This window comes from Triturus cristatus, chromosome 9, assembly GCF_964204655.1.
Source record: "Triturus cristatus chromosome 9, aTriCri1.1, whole genome shotgun sequence".
Taxonomy (NCBI): Eukaryota; Metazoa; Chordata; class Amphibia; order Caudata; family Salamandridae; genus Triturus; species Triturus cristatus.
The window spans coordinates 132,984,220-133,002,657 of record NC_140592.1 but is presented as its reverse complement, the minus strand read 5'-3'; the positions used below and the strand labels follow the sequence as shown (position 1 = coordinate 133,002,657).

Here is an 18,438-nt window from a genome sequence, read left to right as displayed (position 1 = left end):
CAGGGAACCACTCCTAAATCCCAACATAAATTTCACATACTATTTCCATAATTCTGCAGTTACCTGCACAGTATCACAAACACACATCGATCCATCCGCCATAGTAATAGGCCCCTTAGTTTTGTTTGTTTTATTATCTCTATAATTTGTTTTTCTTTTAATTTCATGCAGGTGAAACTGATCCAGAGAAAATCCAAATGAATGCAAAAAATGCCATCAAAGGAAAATATACTCTTTACTCTCTTGGTTTTGGTAGAGGAGTTAATTATCCATTTTTGGAAAAATTGGCACTAGAGAATTCTGGAGTAGCTCGACGTATATATGAAGATTCAGACTCCTCTCTGCAGTTACAGGTATCATGGCAACCTAATTAACATAGCTTTTTTGTTTGTTTTGTTTTTAAAGATTTGTTTTTTGGTATTTCTAGCACATGTTTATAGCTTCATAATTCTTACATCTCAATCATTACCTCTGATTATATCATTACAATAGTTTTCAGTGTGGCTTGACAGTAGGAGGCCCATTAGGATGGCTGGCAGACTTACGTCCGCCCACCACCCTAGTGGTGCTGTGACCGGCCGCCAGTGGTGCGGCGGTCCCGCACCGGCGATTAGGATGCCACTGTGCCGGTTGCATCCTCCACTCCCAGCATTGTGGCTGGCAGTGCTCACAGCACTGCCCGCCACAATGCTGGGAATGCCCTGCATGCATTGTCATGCAAAAGCTGACAGGCACTGCGAGGTGCCTGCCACCATGTCCATGACAATGCAGTGGGGTACCATAGGTACCCCCCTGTATACCCCCCGCCCCTCCAGAACACCCTGGGGGCCCACAACGGGCCCCCAAAGCCAAAACCGCCAGCCTTTCCATGTCAGAGTCTCCGCCATGGAAAGGCAATTCCCCGCCATCATCCAAATATGGATGGCGGTGCCTCCAACCATATTCCTTTTCCACCCAGTAAGCAATTGGGCGGATTGCCTACCAGCGGAAAACAGGCAGACGGTCTTTTCTTCCGCCGGGGTCCCCCGCCATACTAATATGGCGGGGGGAATGGGTGGCGGGCAGGGAAGGATGTAGGGCGGATCGCCACCGCCATGTGGGTGGTGGCGATCCACCCTACATCCTAATGGACCCCTAAATTGGCATTCAAGAATTGCTTCACAACATCCCTCCATATTGCTGTTTGATGGATACCCACATCATAGAATATTTCAGCTGAGGACGATCGCTCCCTGTACTATTTGTATGTTGCTAGCTCATTAGTGCCTACATTTTGTTTTCAGTTATATAATCACACAAATGCACAGAAATTAAAAATAAACTTAAAGAAAAAATAACCTGTCATAATAATTTATAGGGTGTACCAAACCTATCTCCGCAGTTGGGTGTCCTGGTGCTATACTAGTGTTGTTTTTGGAGTTGTGGGGGGTGGGGGAGCAGGTAGGTGCGTGGAGCTTGTGGTGAATGTGACATAGCTATCTTTGATGATTCGTAGTGACCATTTGGGCTTCAGGCCATAGTATATCGGTTGCTATGTGTCTGCTCTGTGTTGGGGTATATTGGGTGTTTTTTCTAATGAACAAAGCTTGTTAATGTAATTGGCATGCATTGGGGCATAATATTTTGGGCTATTCGAACCTTCAATTTTGAACTGTCAGCTGAATACTTAAAATTACAACTCCAAGGTTCACAAGCAATGAGGGCCCAGACAGTGGAAGAGAATTATACAACTAGCTGCATTGTTGTTTTTATAAAGTGCTGCCACAACACTTATTCATCAACTACTGACTCATAAGAAGTGAACGTTTTTTGTTAAATGTTTTTTATTATAGTTTCAAATAAAATACTAATAACATTCCTCACATAGGCATACAATAACAGAATTGCAAATATAAGGGATAAACATATGTTTTAAGAGGGTACTTTTATTTTATATGAAAAAGAGAGAAAACGAGGATAAAAAGTTGGAGGAAGAAAAGATAGAAAAGAAAAGTAAGAGATACAAACTAATAAAAGAGAGAGAAAGAAGAGATTGAGGATTTAATGAGTTTGAGGAGAGAAATGTAATAAAGGGTAACCAATATAGATCAGATTTGATTTTTTGGTGCAAATTTAAAGATGACACTTTATGAATTATATGTTCATCAGATATGAAAATCCACTATATAAGTATTGATAGTTTAGAAAAGTCTTTCCAGCATGAAAGTATAACTTTTTAAAAGCAAGAGCAATGAAAAGATCAAATAATAAGTGTTTAGCAAATAACTGATCAAAATTAGGTGGTATTGAACCAAAAATAGATTCTGTAGTGTAAGTGGTACATTACAGTTAAACATCTTTAAACCTTTAGAGACCAAAAACTTTTAACATGAGAGCAATTATATAACATATGTAGTAAAGAACTAGTATATTTAGAAAATGACCAACATGAAGGGGAAAAAGAGGGATCAAATTCATCAGTGGATTCTGGAGTGCTAATTACTCTATTATAAATGAAAAAAGTGATTGTGTAATGTGAGCAGCTTCAGGGACAGTGAATAATTTACACCAAACCTTATTCCAGAAGAATAGAGAGAATGAGAGAGATAAATCAGTTTCCCATCCCCATTCCAGAGGACTTTTAGTTCTAAGAGATTTAGAAGATAACAATGATTTTTATATGTAGGCAAACTTGGGAGTGGTGTCTCACAAAACCATATAAAAAATGGTAACAGGTACAGGTGTTGCTAGGCCAAGGTCCATCTGATGCTTAGAAAAGAAACATTGGATTGAAGTGAAAATCTGTCGATATTCCTTTACGAATGATTCGGGTAAATGATAAGGTAGTTTTAAGAACTCAGAAGTTACAAAAAAGTCATAATACAAAAATAGGTGAACAAACATAATACCATTCCAAAGTTTAAAGTAAAAAAAGATCTATTATATACTTTAAGGAATTTATTGTACCAAATAGAGGAGTACAAAAAGCAATGTTGAAAGGTGAGGATAGCAAAACATAGTTTGTGGAGTAAAAACTGTGAATATTTTAAAATAGAGGGGCAGATTTACAAGAAACTGACGCATCTGTACAGATGCGTCAGTTTCCCTCCACCTCCTTACGAAACACTTGCGCCACCATGGGTGCGCCTTATTTACAATATGGCTCACCATGGCGCATGGATTGACAGATGCGTCAGAAATTCTGCTCATGTTTGCATAAAAGTGATGCATTGCTGGAGTTGCTCATGAAAGTGACGCAACTCCAGCAATGCACCACAACAGATAGGTGAGTCGCATGGTGTGAGCAGGCGTAGGATTTTGATGCAGTGAAGGTGTAGAGTGACGAGGTGAAATGTAAAGTTCAGGAAGGTATGGCTTGCATGGACCCCTCACTGTTTTCCTACCCAGAATACCCTGCAAACCTCAAGTTTAGCTAAAAAACACATTTTCTTCACATTTCTGCCTCGGATCAGCGCAATGGCACAAATGTCCGTTTTCAATTCCGGGATCGGCGGCCATCCAAGGAAACCTACCAATCCCAGACATTTACGTAAACTAGACACTTAGAGGAGTCCAGGAAGGTGTGACTTGCGTGGATCCCCCAATGTTTTCCCATCCAGATATCCCTGCAAACTTCAAATTTAGCTGAAAAAAATCAAGTTTTTCTCAAATTTCTGTGTGGGAAAGTTGTGGGATCACTGGGCTGACACAAATTTCCTACCACCAGCATTCCCCCAGGTCTCCTGATAAAAATTGTACTTCACTTCTGTGGGTGGGCCAAGTACCTGCGGCAGGGAAGGGCCCAAAACATATTGTGGAGACATCAGAATTTATCTATCACAAAATGACCTGGTTTTGCAAAGGGGTACCTGTGTTTTTGATCCCAGGCTCAGCGGTCATCTGGGGAAACCTACCAAACCCACACATTTCTGAAAACTAGATTCCTGGGAGAGTCCAGGGAGGTGTGACGTGTGTGGATCCAAGGTTTTCCAACCAAAATCCACTGCAAACTTCAAATTTAGCTGAGAAATCAAATTTATCTCACATTTCTGTGTGTGAACATTGTAGGTAGGCCTGGGCAGTAAATTCCGCTCTGCTCGCGGAATTTGTGGAATTTTGGCAATTCTGCGTTCCATGGAGAATGCAGAATTGCCGAAAATTCTGCTATCCGACAGTAGCGGAATATTTTCCTTGTTCGCGCTTTCAAAATGCGTGCACGGGAGCGACTTACCAGGATCCCTGCGTTCGCCGATGAGTTTTCCTATCCATTTGTGTGCGCCACGAGATCCCGCGAGAGTGTGCGCTCGTAAACACATCATTCGGACGCGCCATCGGACATCCGCGTTCTCGAGCAGGAAACACGCATCGCGAGCGTGCAGGAAAAGTGAAACAAGATGGCCGTGCCAATTGGAAACCGCATGGGCAAGTTCGCGAGATATTTCCCCCGAGCATGCAAACAGCATCCCCGAACAGGTAAAACACATCGCTAACGGGCGGAAAAAGCAATTCGGCATGCTCGCAGAATTCTGCGTAGCTCGTGGAGATTTTTTTACCATTACGCAGAACTTTGTGTAACGCCCAGCTAGAGGTGGGATCACCGGGCTGACACAAATTTCCTACTACTCAGCATTCCTGCTGGTCTCCCAATAAAAATGGTACCTCATTTGTGTGGGTGGACCAAGTACTCACAGCAGCGAAGGGCCCAAAACGTATTGTGGAGACATCAACATTATCGGTTACAAAAAGACCTTGTTTTACAAGTCACCTGTGTTTTTAATCCGGGGCACTGCATCCATCCAGGGAAAACTAGTAATCCTAGAAATTTCTGAAAACTAGACTCCTGGAGTAGTCCAGGGAGGTGTGACTTGAATGGATCCCCCAACGTTTTCCTACCCAGAATCCCCTGAAAACCTTAAATTTAGCTGAAAAAATTACATTTTTCTCACATTTCTGTGTGTGAACATTGTAGGTAGGCCTGGGCAGTAAATTCCACTCTGCTTGCGGAATTTGTGGAATTTTGGCAATTCTGCGTTCCGTGGAGAATGCAGAATTGCCGAAAATTCTGCTATCCGACAGTAGCGGAATATTTTCCTTGTTCGCGCTTTCAAAATGCGTGCACGGGAGCGCCTTACCAGGATCCCTGCGTTCGCCGACAAGTTTTCCTATCCATTTGTGTGCGCCACGAGATCCCGCGAGAGTGTGCGATCGTAAACACATCATTCGGACGCACCATCGGACATCCGCGTTCTCGAACAGGAAACACGCATCGCGAGCGTGCAGGACAAGTGAAACAAGATGGCCGTGCCAATTGGCAACCGCATGGGCAAGTTCGCGAGATATTTCCCCCCGAGCATGCAAACAGCATCCCCGAACAGGTAAAACGCATCGCTAACGGGCGGAAAAAGCAATTCGGCATGCTCGCAGAATTCTGCCTAGCTCATGGAGATTTTTAACCATTACGCGGAACTTTGTGTAACGCCCAGCTAGAGGTGGGATCACCGGGCTGACACAAATTTCCTACCACTCAGCATTCCCGCTGGTCTCCCAATAAAAATGGTACCTCATTTGTGTGGGTGGGCCAAGTACCCACAACAGCGAAGGGCCCAAAACGTATTGTGGAGACATCAACATTATCGGTTACAAAAAGACCTTGTCACTGGACTGACAGAAATGCCCTACCTCTCATTGTCCCCCCTAAAAATGGTACTTCACTTCTGTGTGTTTGGGACAAGTGCCTGCGTAAGGCAAGGGTCCAAAATATATTGTGGAGACATCAGAATTATCTATCACAAAATGAACTAGTTTTGCAAGGGTGTCACCTGCATTTTTGGTCCTGGGCTCAATGGTCCTCTAGGAAAACGTACCAAACCCAGACATTTCTGAAAACTTGACAACTGAGGGAGTTCAGAAAGGTAGGGCTTGTGTGGACCCCTCACTGTTTTCTACCCAGAATCCCCTGTAAACCTCAAATTTAGCTGAAAAACACATTTTACTCACATTTCTGTCTGGGATCGCTGCACTGGCACAAACGTCCTACCACTCAGTATTCCCCTCAGTCTCCCAAGTAAAATGATACCTCACTGGTGTGGGTGGGCCAAGGGCCTGCGACTGGGAAGGGCCAAAAACATGGAGCTTGAGGGTATGCACAGCGCACTCTAAGTGCTATATTTTTTTAAAATATGTTTTTAGTCAGGGGCGTGGCCTGCTGAGCTGCAAAATAGCCACTCTGTGAGTGAGCTCCACCGGCCAAGAATGAATCCTGCTGTAATACGTGCATTTAGAGAGCTACTACTGCGTTGCACATTCACCCACAGAAAGCGGACAACGTGCAGTACCGATCGCTGTGACTCACGTCCCTGGGCTTCGCTCCGGAGCTGATCTGTGTGCCTTGATGGAAGAGGCAGTGCGTGCTCGTCCTGTCGCTGCACGGGCAGGCTGACCTGGAAATCCAGCCCGCGGCAACCCACAACGGTGTGGGCCTGGGCTGGGGCGACTGCAGGGATTTTCCTTCTGTTCGGGAGCCATAAAGGTGTGACCCGATCCTACCGCAGTGCTGTGCTGACCTGCCCAAGGGACTTCATCCGGGCTGCCCGAGCCCTGACGGTGAGGCGCGGCGGTGGAGTGGTGGTGTGGAGACAAGGGAGGTGATGGCACCATCCTGCAGTCCGAGTGAGTGAGGGGCCTGCCTGCTGTTTTTAGGTGGCGCACATCGGGCCAGCGCTTGGGCCCCGTCTCTCCAAAGGAGCAAAAGCTACCACTGCCCTTAGTGGATTTACATCTGAGGACTGGACTAGGGCCAGCTGTGCTTCACATGCCATTTTGTACCTGTGAGCCTGAGCTCGCTGCAACGGCCATTTTGATATGGAAGGCCTGATGGTGGATTGCCTGATTGAGCTGCCAAGTGAGTGTGGGCCGTGCTGGTGGAGAGCTTTGTGGGCCCTGACCTGGCGCTGCTGTGGCCTGGACAGATTGGGATCCCATAGAGTGCTGTGCCTCTCTGAAGCGTGTATCGAACCCTGCGGGGACATCTATTGTCTGACTGCGGTGCGGGTGGGTCACCTGGCTGTCCCGATAGACTGCGGCTGTGCGCTGTCCCCTGTGGACTTACAGTTCGCCGGAGGGTGAGTCGCAGGAGTGAGGAGGCCGCGTGTGTGTCACTTACGCCGCAGGCGACCAGTGGGCCCTGCTGTGGAAGTTGGTAACACGTGCACGAGACATGGGGAAGCAGGACGCAAAGCAGCCGAAGCTGACCCTCAAGGACCACAAGGCTTATGGAGTCAGACCCTAAGGCCGGGGTGGAGAGACCTGCGGAGCCGCAGACGGAGGATCGGGGAGAAGACCTATGCACTCTGGTGCTTGAGATGCGGTCTAGTCTGCAAAACATCGACACCAAGCTGGATGCACTCACTACCCAACTAGATGCCGTCAAACCCCAAGTGGGAACCCATGAGACCAGACTCGATATACTTGACAATAAAGTTTCCAACTTTCACGAGTTCCAAGTGGAAACGAAAGAACAACTTCTGCAGATGAACAAAGTGTTGGATTTAATCCACCCCAAAAACGAGGATTTGGAGGCGAGGTCAACAACCTGCGTATCACGGGCATACTAGAGACCACGGCTATTGTCAAGATGGAGACCTACGTGGCTGACCTGCTCGGGAGCTCTTTGACACTCATCTGTTCACAGTTGAGAGGGCGCACCGTGCCTTGGGCCCTAGACCACTGGTCGGAGCTCCGCTCAGACCCATCCTGGCCCAGATTGTTAACTACCAAGACCGTGACCTGATTCTGCGTCTGGCACAAGAGAATGGGATGAGCACGCACAAGGGCAATCAAGTCTCCTTTTACCCGGTCTTTACGCCTGCGGTGCAGATGGTGAGGCGTGAATTCCTGCCTGCTATACAACTCCTGCTGCAGTCCCAAATCCCCTACTCATTGCTATATTCGGCCAAACTTGAGATCACTCATGATGGATCTACACCCTTCTTCATGGATGCCAAATCCGCCCTCAAATTTGCAAAACACGTAGGTGGTAAACATGGTTCCAGGGTGGTGGATTCGGCTGAGGCCAGGCTCAGTGACAATGATTGATGGCTCTCCATTCATGTCATATCCTATGATCTGGTTGTTTTGTATTGGGACCGAGAATGGGAGGCTTCTGTGTGCCCCTCTCTCTGTTGGACCATGATTGATATACTGCAAAGTTTGTTTTTGGTTTAATCCCCCCTGGCCGGTTTTGAGTGGTCCAATTCAGTGGGGGCCTGCATATGGGGCTTGGTAAGCCCTACGGCATACCTGAAGGGGTTGGAACACACACTATGTCGGACTGCGCTGTACGAACTGCCTAGCCCCTTACCATGTTCTAATGATATGTGGATGGTTTATTTGAACATTTCTCATGCTTTTGGTTTAGCTCTCTGCAGTTTCTCGGTCACCCTGTCTCGACAGAGGAGTACGCTGCCTGTTCGGCGCCCCTATGGGAGGTTTCCCTTTTGCGAACTGTTTCTTCATGTTGTCGAGTGTGTGTTCTCTACAACCTACTTGGGGGGTTAGAGTGGGTGGTGGGTTGGGGAGGGGTTTGTTGTTATGTTTTCAGCCAGTATGACACTTTGCTGCTTGATTGTCTGCACCTGGGTAACTAAGAATGTGATGCACTACCCTACCCCACTGCTTTTTTGCAATGTATACAGTCAGCCACCACGCCACCAGTTTGAACTAATTAACATGGAACTTTCGGGAATTGAATGACGGTAAAAAGTCCAGGCTTGTACATGCCTACCTGCTGAGGCATAATATAGACTTATGTGTACTGCAAAAGACACATCTCAATGCCTTACCCTCCCCCAGGTTGAGGTATAGTCGATGGGGCCAAGTGTACTCTTCCATATACTCCAACTACTCCAGAGGGATTTTTGTGCTGATAAGGCGGGGCTTGGACTGGAGGGAAAGGGAACTACACACTGACCCAGAGTGTAGATTCGTTGTCACACTGGGCACATTGGGGAGTTCCCAGTCATGATAGTTGTGCTGTATGGCCCTAATGTGGACTCTCCTAGCTTTTTTCAAGACATATGGGCCAGAGTTAAAGTGACCGGCTGTGACACTATTATCTGGGGGGGGACTTTAATACAATTTTAGATGATGACCTGGACAGGAGGGGGGCTTCCTGGACATTGCACCCTTATGCTAGTGTGGGCTTGAACGCCATAATTTCGGATGGATATCTGGTTGACATTTGGCGATGTAGACACCCAGCGATTCGGGAAGGTACCTGTATCTCTGAGCATCATGGCGCCTGGTCAAGGTTGGTCTTCTGGCTGGTGTCGCACAATGTTGCCACCTGGACCAAGGAGGTATCCCATCTCCCCAGATCCCTATCGGATCACGCCCATGCCTTCTGTACTTCCTGAGTCCCCTCCGCACCTGTTATCATCGCGGTTATCACCACATGCGCTTTTGGATGAGGCCTTTAAAGAAGAAATCAGACCAGAAATTCCAGTTCGTTGGACACGGAGGCCTCCCTCGGGGAGGCATTCAAGGTGAATATTAGGGGTAAATGCATTGCTCGTCAAGCCGGGGTATTAAAGGCTATTTGGGGCTCGCTTGCTTCGCTAGAGACTCAAATCAGGGGACTAGAAACACAATATTACTCCTCCAACGATTCCAGCATGCTGGCCCTTTTAAAGGCCAGATTGCTTGACTTTGAGGAAGAAGTGCAGCGTGAGGTCAAGTTCTTGGGAAAATACGCCAAGGCACGGAGATACGGGGAGGGTGATAGGCCAGGGCGGACTCTAGCGACGATGATTCGTGACCCACAATCCACTCCGGTCTCTATACCGCTATTCAAGAGACATGTCCAGAAGGCATGCAGTCTTTCCTTGATTCAATTGAGCTACTTTGGTTCAGTCAGAGGCATAGAGATAATTTAGATTTCCCGTTCACAGTATAGGACGTTTCTCAGGTGATTAAAAGTCTGCCACTGGACAAGGCCCCCGGGTCTGATGGCCTAACCACCACCTTTTACAAAACCTATGTGGAAGAACAGGCGCTGCACCAGATAGCACTATATGAGGAAGCTCAGACTTCTAGACCACTGTCATTAATAAATGTGGACGTTAAATCTTGACCAAGTTGATTGCTAACAGGTTACAGCCCCTACTACCCTTGATCGCTCGTCTCGATTATTTGGGATTTATTCCTGGGCAGTCCACCTCACACAACCTCAGGACTGATTTCTCGGTATTACACTACCTCCATCCAGACGTGCAGGTGGCTGCGGTTTTCCTCGACTCTACCAAAGCGTTCGACACGCTAGAATGGCCGTATCTGTTTGCCATTCTGGGCCGCATGGGGTTCAGACCGCTGTTTATAAATTTAATCCGCTTGTTATATACTCAGCCGACAGCTCGGATCCGAGTGAATGGCCTCATCTCGGATGCCCTTTGACCCCCCTGCTTTTCGCGATAGCGATGAAGCCGCAGGCAGCACGCATAAGACAGCACCACACGGCCAGGGAGATTGGGTTTAGCACCAGAAGCTTCCTTATATCGTTATATGCTGACGACGTCACGCTGTATGTGATCGACCCCATGGCAAACCTGGACCCCCTCCTTAGGGAATGTATTCGATTTGGTGGCCTTTTTGGAGTTTCCATCAACTAGGCTGAGTCCATTGTCTTTCCATTGACGGACACCACCGCCCCAGTTACCTCAGAGTTCCCTCTACAATGGGCGGATGACAAAGTAAAGTATCTGGGCATGTGGCTCAGCAGAAACTTGCAAGAGGTGTGGAATCTAAACTACGGACATGCGATTACGTGGCTGGAGGAGAAGGTCACTGCGTGAGCCAAGCTCCCGCTCTCCCTGACCGGAAAAATAGCCCTAGCTAAAATGGTAGTACTGCCAAAATTTCTTTCTTTATTTGCTAATATCCTGATCCCTCTCACACACGCCTTTTTGGGTCCTTCAGGACCTTGCTGGTTTCGCTGGTGTGGGCAGGTGGGCAGGCTCGGGTGTCATGGGATTTGCTGATGCTTCCGCTGCGCCAGGGTGGCTTGGGAGCCCCGGATATGCAACTGTATGCATGGTGCGCCCAGGCTCAGTTTCTCTACCACTGGGTCCACCCGACTCCTTTCCAACCCCATGTGGCTGTGAAGACTGATGCAGCGGAACCTGTCCCTCTCCGTGTGGCTCTCTATCAGCCTTACCGTCATCCCAGAGGTGGCATAGACACTGTGGAGACCCTGTGATGGGCGTGGAATGAACTGTGGAAGAGAGTGGGCACTCCCATATTATATGCCCCATCTATATCATTAGCGCACAACCCTATGCTACCCAATATAGGAGACGCAATCCGTAAGACTGTGGCACAAAAGTTTAACCTATGTACTTTGGCTGACCTGAACCCCGGGAACGCATTTCGATCGCCCCCGGTTGCAGAGGAGGGCCGAGCAGTGCCTCTTGCTGAACTATTTCTCTATTATAAACTTCGGGCCACTTGTCACTCTCTACATGAAACTTTTCTGAGCCCCCCGCCATCCATGTAATCATTAGAAAACCTGTTAAGCTCACCTTCGCCCTGTAAACTCGTGACGCGGCTCTATACACATATGCAGACCACGGCACCTCTGATAAAGCCGAGGGCATTTCAGGCATGGAATGACGAACTCCCCGCCCCGCTCACCGAGTTCCAGTGGTCGTACTGCTGCTGCCAGCTCACTGAGTTATCCCCCAATTATAAAATTCACCTAATACACTTCAAGTTCCTCCATCGATTTTACTGGGCCCCTATAGGCCTGCACCTTATGGGGCTGAGGGATGATGAAGGCTGTTGGCAATGTGGATTTATCCCAGCATCTTTTTTCCATATGGCATGGGATTGTCCACGTCTGATGCAATTTTGGTCCACAGTATTTACAATGATATATCAGATCACTGGTGCCTCTGCGACTCCCACACCTTTGCTGGGCCTGTTGAGCTGTTGTAAAAGATACACCAATTAAGGTTTGTAAGCTGCATGCATTGCTTCTCCTTTTTGCCAAATGCCAAGTTGCTGTGCATGGGGGGGGAGAGGGTGCCTTTCATTAAGGAATGGATCAAAGACATTTTGTACGGTCACTCCCAATTGACCACCTTCTGGGAATTAATGCCTCCTACCTCCAGACCCAGAAACATTTGGGAACCATTCATCACTTGGGCCCGGGAGAGACAGGGGACAGATGGGGATACGTCAATCGATACGGGGATGGTGGGGTAGATCAGGAGGAGAGATGTTGCTGTATTTCTTTATAGAAGATCTACCTTTTATGCATAATATATGGGGTGTTGTACTGGATTTATGACCATGCTGTAACATGTTTTTTTTCACAATGATCCCAGGTAGAAATGTGAGGGAAATTAGTTTTTTTAAATTAAATTGGAGGTGTGGGTGGTGGGGGCATTGCCATGCCCATTCTGGGCAGCCCTTTCCCTTTGAAAAAAAAAATCCCTGGCGCTATAGCCCCTATCTGCCTCCCTGGGAGGGCAGAAAGATTGTGGCAATTTTTTGGGGGGTGAGGCCATTTGCATTCTGGGCAACCCCTACCCCATGTATGTAAAAAAAACAATCCTTGGTGCCTAGTGGGATTTCTGGCCCCCTGGGGCAGATCAGGGGCTATGTCCCCCATCTGCCTCCTGGGGGGGACAGAAAGACTGCCATTTTTTGAGGTGGGTGGGGGCATTGGCATGCCCGTTCCAGGTAGCTCCCACCCCTGAACTTTGAAAATAAATAATCCCTGGTGCCTACTGGACTTTATGCCTCCTGGGGGCAGATAAGGGGCTATTGCCCCTATCTTCCTCCCGGGGGGCAAAAAGACTGTGGTAATTTCTTTTGGGGTGGGGCATTGGCATGCCCATTCTGGGCAGCCACCACTCCTATGTATAATAAAAAGATTATCCCCTTTCCAATGATACCTCATTTGTTTCGGTGCTCAGGCATTGAAACTGAAATTAAGCTTCAGTTTCAATTACAATGTAATGACGTCAGCAATCATGTGGGCGATCAACATTACATTGAAGGAAAAAAAGTGCCTTGGAGGTTAGAGAAGCTCCAGAGTCCCCCCCCCCAAAAAAAGAAGAAATCTCTCTGCTGTTTGCAGCAGAGGCATTCAGTGCGCTTGTGCACATAACAGAATGGCTCCGTCATGAGCACCAGTGCTCCTGTGCTCATGACGGAGCCATTCTTTCATGAACACAGAAAGAGTTAACAGATTCAATAACATTACAGTGAGTTTCTTGTAAAAAGGCAATTTGAGAATCAAGCTTAAATAAGTAAGAGATTAACTTTTGATGCTTCACTGGATGACCAAGACCTGGAATATTCCACGAGACAACGTTAAACATACTGGATACAAGAGGGAGACAGTACAGAAAGATGGGTGACACGCTGCAAAAAAAGATGAAAGGTGCAAAATGACATCATTCATGAAATAAATCACAGAACGAGAATCAGGATATAAAAAAAACAATAATAAATATCATGTGAGCACTAACAAAGAACAGAGATTAAAAACAGTAAGAGAGTAGATGAAAGAACAGATCAACGATAAACATTCAGATCTCAAAATGTAAATATTAAGCAGTAGTAAGAGATCTGTCAGACCCATAACAAGAGCAGCAACGGAGAGGAGAAAACTATGCTAATGTGAAGAAAAAAACTGAAGCCAACATTAAGAAAGGAATAAGAGACAACTGCTTAGAAACAGCTCAAGACGTCTGAACAACATTATCCATAACATGTGATAATATGCTCTGTAGAAACATTTTCAATTTCATATGATCATAAAAGGATTTAGATGTGCCTTTGTAAGTTATCTTGTGTAAGGAAGGGTGAAGAATGCTGTATTATATATTCAGATGTCACATTTGAGTCCTCAAAGCCAGGAACTCCTTCCTTCCAGCATTCTTAGCATTGGAAATGTCCTGAAATATAAATATATTATGTCAGACCAAACAAGATGCTGTTTGTCCTTAGCAGCTTTCAAGACACAGAGAAGGTCTGGAAATTCAAGGAAGAGCATCATTTTACCTAGAGGCTTGGAAGAATAAGGGTTCAACAGACCCAGCTCATTACAAATTGAGAGGAGGAGCAGCAGGGATTCCAAGGAGTTCTGGAAGAAATTTCCTCAAAACTACAAGGAGGTCAGGACTTTTGAGAGGTTCAGGAAGGTCATATAGGCTTAGGTTGTTGCAATGATTTCTGTTCTCCAAATCTTCTGTATGGAGTTTAAGTTTTAAGATATGCTGTTCTAGCGAAGGAACATTTGTGGACATGTCCCAGAGAGAACTAATGTGTTGCTCCATTTTGCATCATCCTGCCCTCCATAATGATCCATCTCTCTTCAGTCTGATGCAGTTTCTTGTTGAAAGCACACATAAAAGGGTGTAAGCCTCTCACCTCATCAAGAATACTATTCAAAATTGGATTATTAGAAGATATTATAGGTCAAAGAGGGTAATTTTTCACCCAATTGGACTTCGTTACAGCAAGACTGGCTATTTTGACTTGATGCGTATTACTGTGAATACCTCTCTGAGAGGATTTTAGTCTGCCCATGCAATAGTCTTGTTTTTTTTTCCAAAGATCTTTTATTGCAGAAGAAACAAGAAAACACATGGTAATAAACAGGTGTTTGCTGTGCAGTGACAAAGCATAAGCATGTGTTGGCGAAACCCTATCCCACTCTCGATAACCTTTAGGATCTGCCCTTCCCCCACCTGTTCACAGATTAGCAACAAAGTCCAGGTGACATTGGCCCAAGCATCACTGCGTATACCAGTTATAGGAGCACATAGGTCTCCAAGAAATTTGTTCCAGTTCTCCCAAATTTAAGTCCACTTGCCCAGACAGCCTCTGCTTTCATAGATCACCCTCTCCGCCTTTATAGGCCAATCCATATCTTTCTTTCAGTTGCTCAGGTTCAGTGGTGACTCAGCCTCCCTGAGTCGTGACACATTATGTTTAGCTACCATCAATCCCAATGTGAGACAGAGGCAATCCATGCGTGGGAGATCTCTTTTGTCTCAGATTCTTAGGAGGCACCACTTTGCTGACTTCTCCAATACACTCCCACATGCATTGTTGATGCAATCAAAAACCACCACCCAGTGAAATCAGATCACATCTCGACCACACCTCTTAGGACAGAGCGCAGTGTCGTTCAAGCATAATATTACCTGTGGAGAACCTTAAGCTGCACCAGGCAGAATCTTGACCTGATAGCCACCTACCGAGGGGATGCCAATGCCTCAAGCCACTCATTCTCTTTGAGTCTCCCCAAGTCACGCTCCAAAGCTTTCCTGCAAGCAGGTCAAAGGGTCTTGGGAGTTATTTAACAGTGTTTTATATGTGACTGAGATCCCTTTTCTGCGTAGAGTGTCATCGAACTATCTGTCTTCAAGTGGGGATGACTCAGGGATCTCCTCGCCCCAGGGTAACACTTTTTGGAGACCATGTTGGATTTGTAAATAGCTGAATGCCTCAGTGGGTGCCATTTAACATTTCCTTTGCAACTCCTCAAAGGTCAGTACCTTGCCTTCTTTCCACTAATCCCCCAACGTGGGGAGACATATGAGGTCCCATTTATCAGAGTCCCCCTGTAAGGCCTGAGTACCCAGTTGTGCAGGCCTGTGTAATCATTCCATGCCATCCCAACACATTCAATGCTGTGTGCCAAAGTAACAGTCGTAAAGGGGTGAAGTGCACAAACCCCCATAGATGGCCTCGAGATAACCTCTGGGTTGCATGTTCCTCCTGTCCATTCCATAAGCTGGCTCTTTCTCCGGCAGGTGGACCCAGTGGTTGATGACAGTGATTTATGACGCCCATTAGTATTTTTGGAGATCGGGTAGAGCTATCCCTCAATTATACCGTCCCCTTGATAGTTTCTGGATTGCTTTACGGGGAGGGGCCCATCTGAAAGAATTGTGCTGAGTGTACTGTATATTGCCGGAAAGCAGGGCTGCAGGACTTGGTATGGAGTATTTGAAGTATGTACTGAAAGTGTGGGAGGGCCACATTTTAAATTAGGCTGCTTTCCTTAGTAGAAAAAAGGGCAAGGTCCTCTAGTGTTTTACATCTCCTTGCTATCCTGTATGTGGTAGTTTGAGATTGTGTGTGTAAAAAGTGTCAGTTTGATGGTGACAAAGAGCCCCAAATAATGGAAACCCTCCGTGACCACCTGAGCGTCACAGTCTTTAGGTATGTGCAGTGCAAGCCCATGGAGGACATAAAACAGCCCTTGTTCCAATTGATGGTATAGAGTACTTGTGAACGTTTGTGAACATATTCATGACCGTATCCAGGGTAAAGGATGGATAAGCAACATAGAGCAGGATGTCATCTGCGTAAAGAGAGATTCTATCCTCCCAGTTCATGGTCTACCATTGCACCCTAACCAAAGGGTCATTTCGAATCCAAGCTGCAAGTGGCTCTTGGACTAAGGCACAAATTAGGGGTTAGAGGAGGTAGACCTGCCTTGTACCCCATCGGAGGGGGAATATCCTAAATGTGCCTCCATTCACCGTTACTTGGGTGAGGGTGTCAGAGTAGAGGATCCCAATTCAGGAAACTAATCAAGGAGCCGAACCCCAGCTTCTACAAGACTGCATACATATGGGCCATTCCACTGTGTCAAATGCTGTCTGCGCGTCAAGGTATAGCCGAAGAGCATCCTCACTGATATTAGCCGGCCAGCCCAGGCCTCCGTGCAGTCTCTATAGATTTAGCACATTATTCCTACCCGGCATAAAGCCCGATTGATCTGGAGGACACAAGGAGCAAATCACTTTGACCAAACGTGTAGCTAAGAGCTTCCCAGGATACTCACTTCTGCATTTAGCCTCTTCTGTGCCCATGACGAGATGGTCTCGTCATGGAGCACAGTCGCGCTGTGCCCATGACGAGACTATCTCGTCATGACACCCACCCACTAGGGAATCGCCAGGCACAGGAGGGGGAAAAGGCCTGGCACCCAAAGGGTTAAAAACAAAACGGGTCTGTAAAAAGCGCACGCTTCTGATGGTTTGCCCGCTATATAGATTATAACTGTGGTGGCCAACCTCTGGTCTGCAGTCAGCACCCCGAGTCCCGGCCCACCAGGTACATCAACAGGATGTAAGGTGTGATTAAAGTCTCTGTGAGTTTGTAAAGCATTTGAATATCAGAAAGAAGTTTACTGGATTCCTCCTCTGTGGCTATGTGAGACTACCATACAAGCGGGTATGGTAGTCTGAAAACACATCAGCCATCCCCTGTCTGTCTTTAGCACGCTCGCCTTATTGTTCAGGATCTCCTGAACCTATCGGGACAATGCTTCCCCCCTATCTAACCACGCCAGTCTTCTCCCAGCCTTATTGCTCACCTGTGTCGGAAGGTGGCAAGCCCTTGTGGCCTCGCTCGAAATATTTTTATACTCCTGTTGCCTCAAGGATAAAATGTGTTTTATGGTTCCCTGATCAACTGTTGTGAGTTGGGATTCCAGTGCCTGGATCTCTCTGTCAATCGTTTCCAACTGGGCGCTCTTTTCCCTCTTGTGAGCAGCTATCAGCCCCAGGCCTGGCCTCGTATAACCGTTTTATATGCTTCCCTTATCACCCTAGCAGAGTTTACCGAACTCTTGTTTTCTTCCCAGTAAACTACCCACGTATCTGGAGCTGGTCGTGTATCCCACAAGAGCAACCATTTTATACCCCAACTTATCCAGGGCACCATATGTGTTTGCCTGTAAATGTATCCCCTGCAAGAGAGAATCACGTCAGGCGATTGAGACTAAAGTTATTCAAGCACTACCACCCTCTTAATTTTAGCTCCCAGTCCATTAACGTTCCAGGGGAGGATCTTGAACCTAGGAGTTAGTACAGTGGCAGCTATGATCAATTATTTTTAATTTTAATCTTAATTTTAGCTCCCAGTCCATTAACGTTCCAGGGGAGGATCTTGAACCTAGGAGTTAGTACAGTGGCAGCTATGATCAATTAGTGGGATGACAGAGTCAATAAAGCCCAGGGGTACTTGTCCCCTGTGTATTGTTAGTCTGTGCAATCTGCAATAATGGTACCAGTAACTTTGTTTCATCCTCCACTGGGGATCACATATGTGGGTAGGAGCAAGGCCCTCTCTAGCCATGAGGGCGAGCCCCAGGAGCAAAACCAGAGCTATTGGTGTGAGTTGGTGCTCTATCAGTGGGATAATGTCACCATGATACTGAAAACGCAAAAAAAGAACAAGCAGATCAGCTTTAAACCCCAAACGTATCCACCACCCTGCCTCCCTGCATGGCGATCCTAAAACTGCCCGCCCCATAACTTTGCAGAGTACTCGTCATCCCAAAACGCATTACAATTAAAGGGAGGCTGTGGATACCACCAAAGAGTGATCCCGCCAGCCCCCACACTAATGAGAAGAAAAAGTGTTACCACA

At 46.8% G+C, this 18,438-nt stretch overlaps 1 protein-coding gene across 2 annotated transcripts in view; it reads left to right on the top strand.

Annotated features, from left to right (window-relative positions):
* The window catches only part of LOC146797515 (inter-alpha-trypsin inhibitor heavy chain H3-like), a 575,472-nt gene that overhangs the window by 227,874 nt on the left and 329,160 nt on the right, over positions 1–18,438 (top strand). For both annotated transcript variants that reach the window (XM_085624529.1, XM_085624530.1), the window contains exon 11: positions 172–353. In XM_085624529.1, the coding sequence (XP_085480655.1) occupies positions 172–353 (182 nt within the window). The remainder of the gene's footprint in view (positions 1–171; positions 354–18,438) is intronic.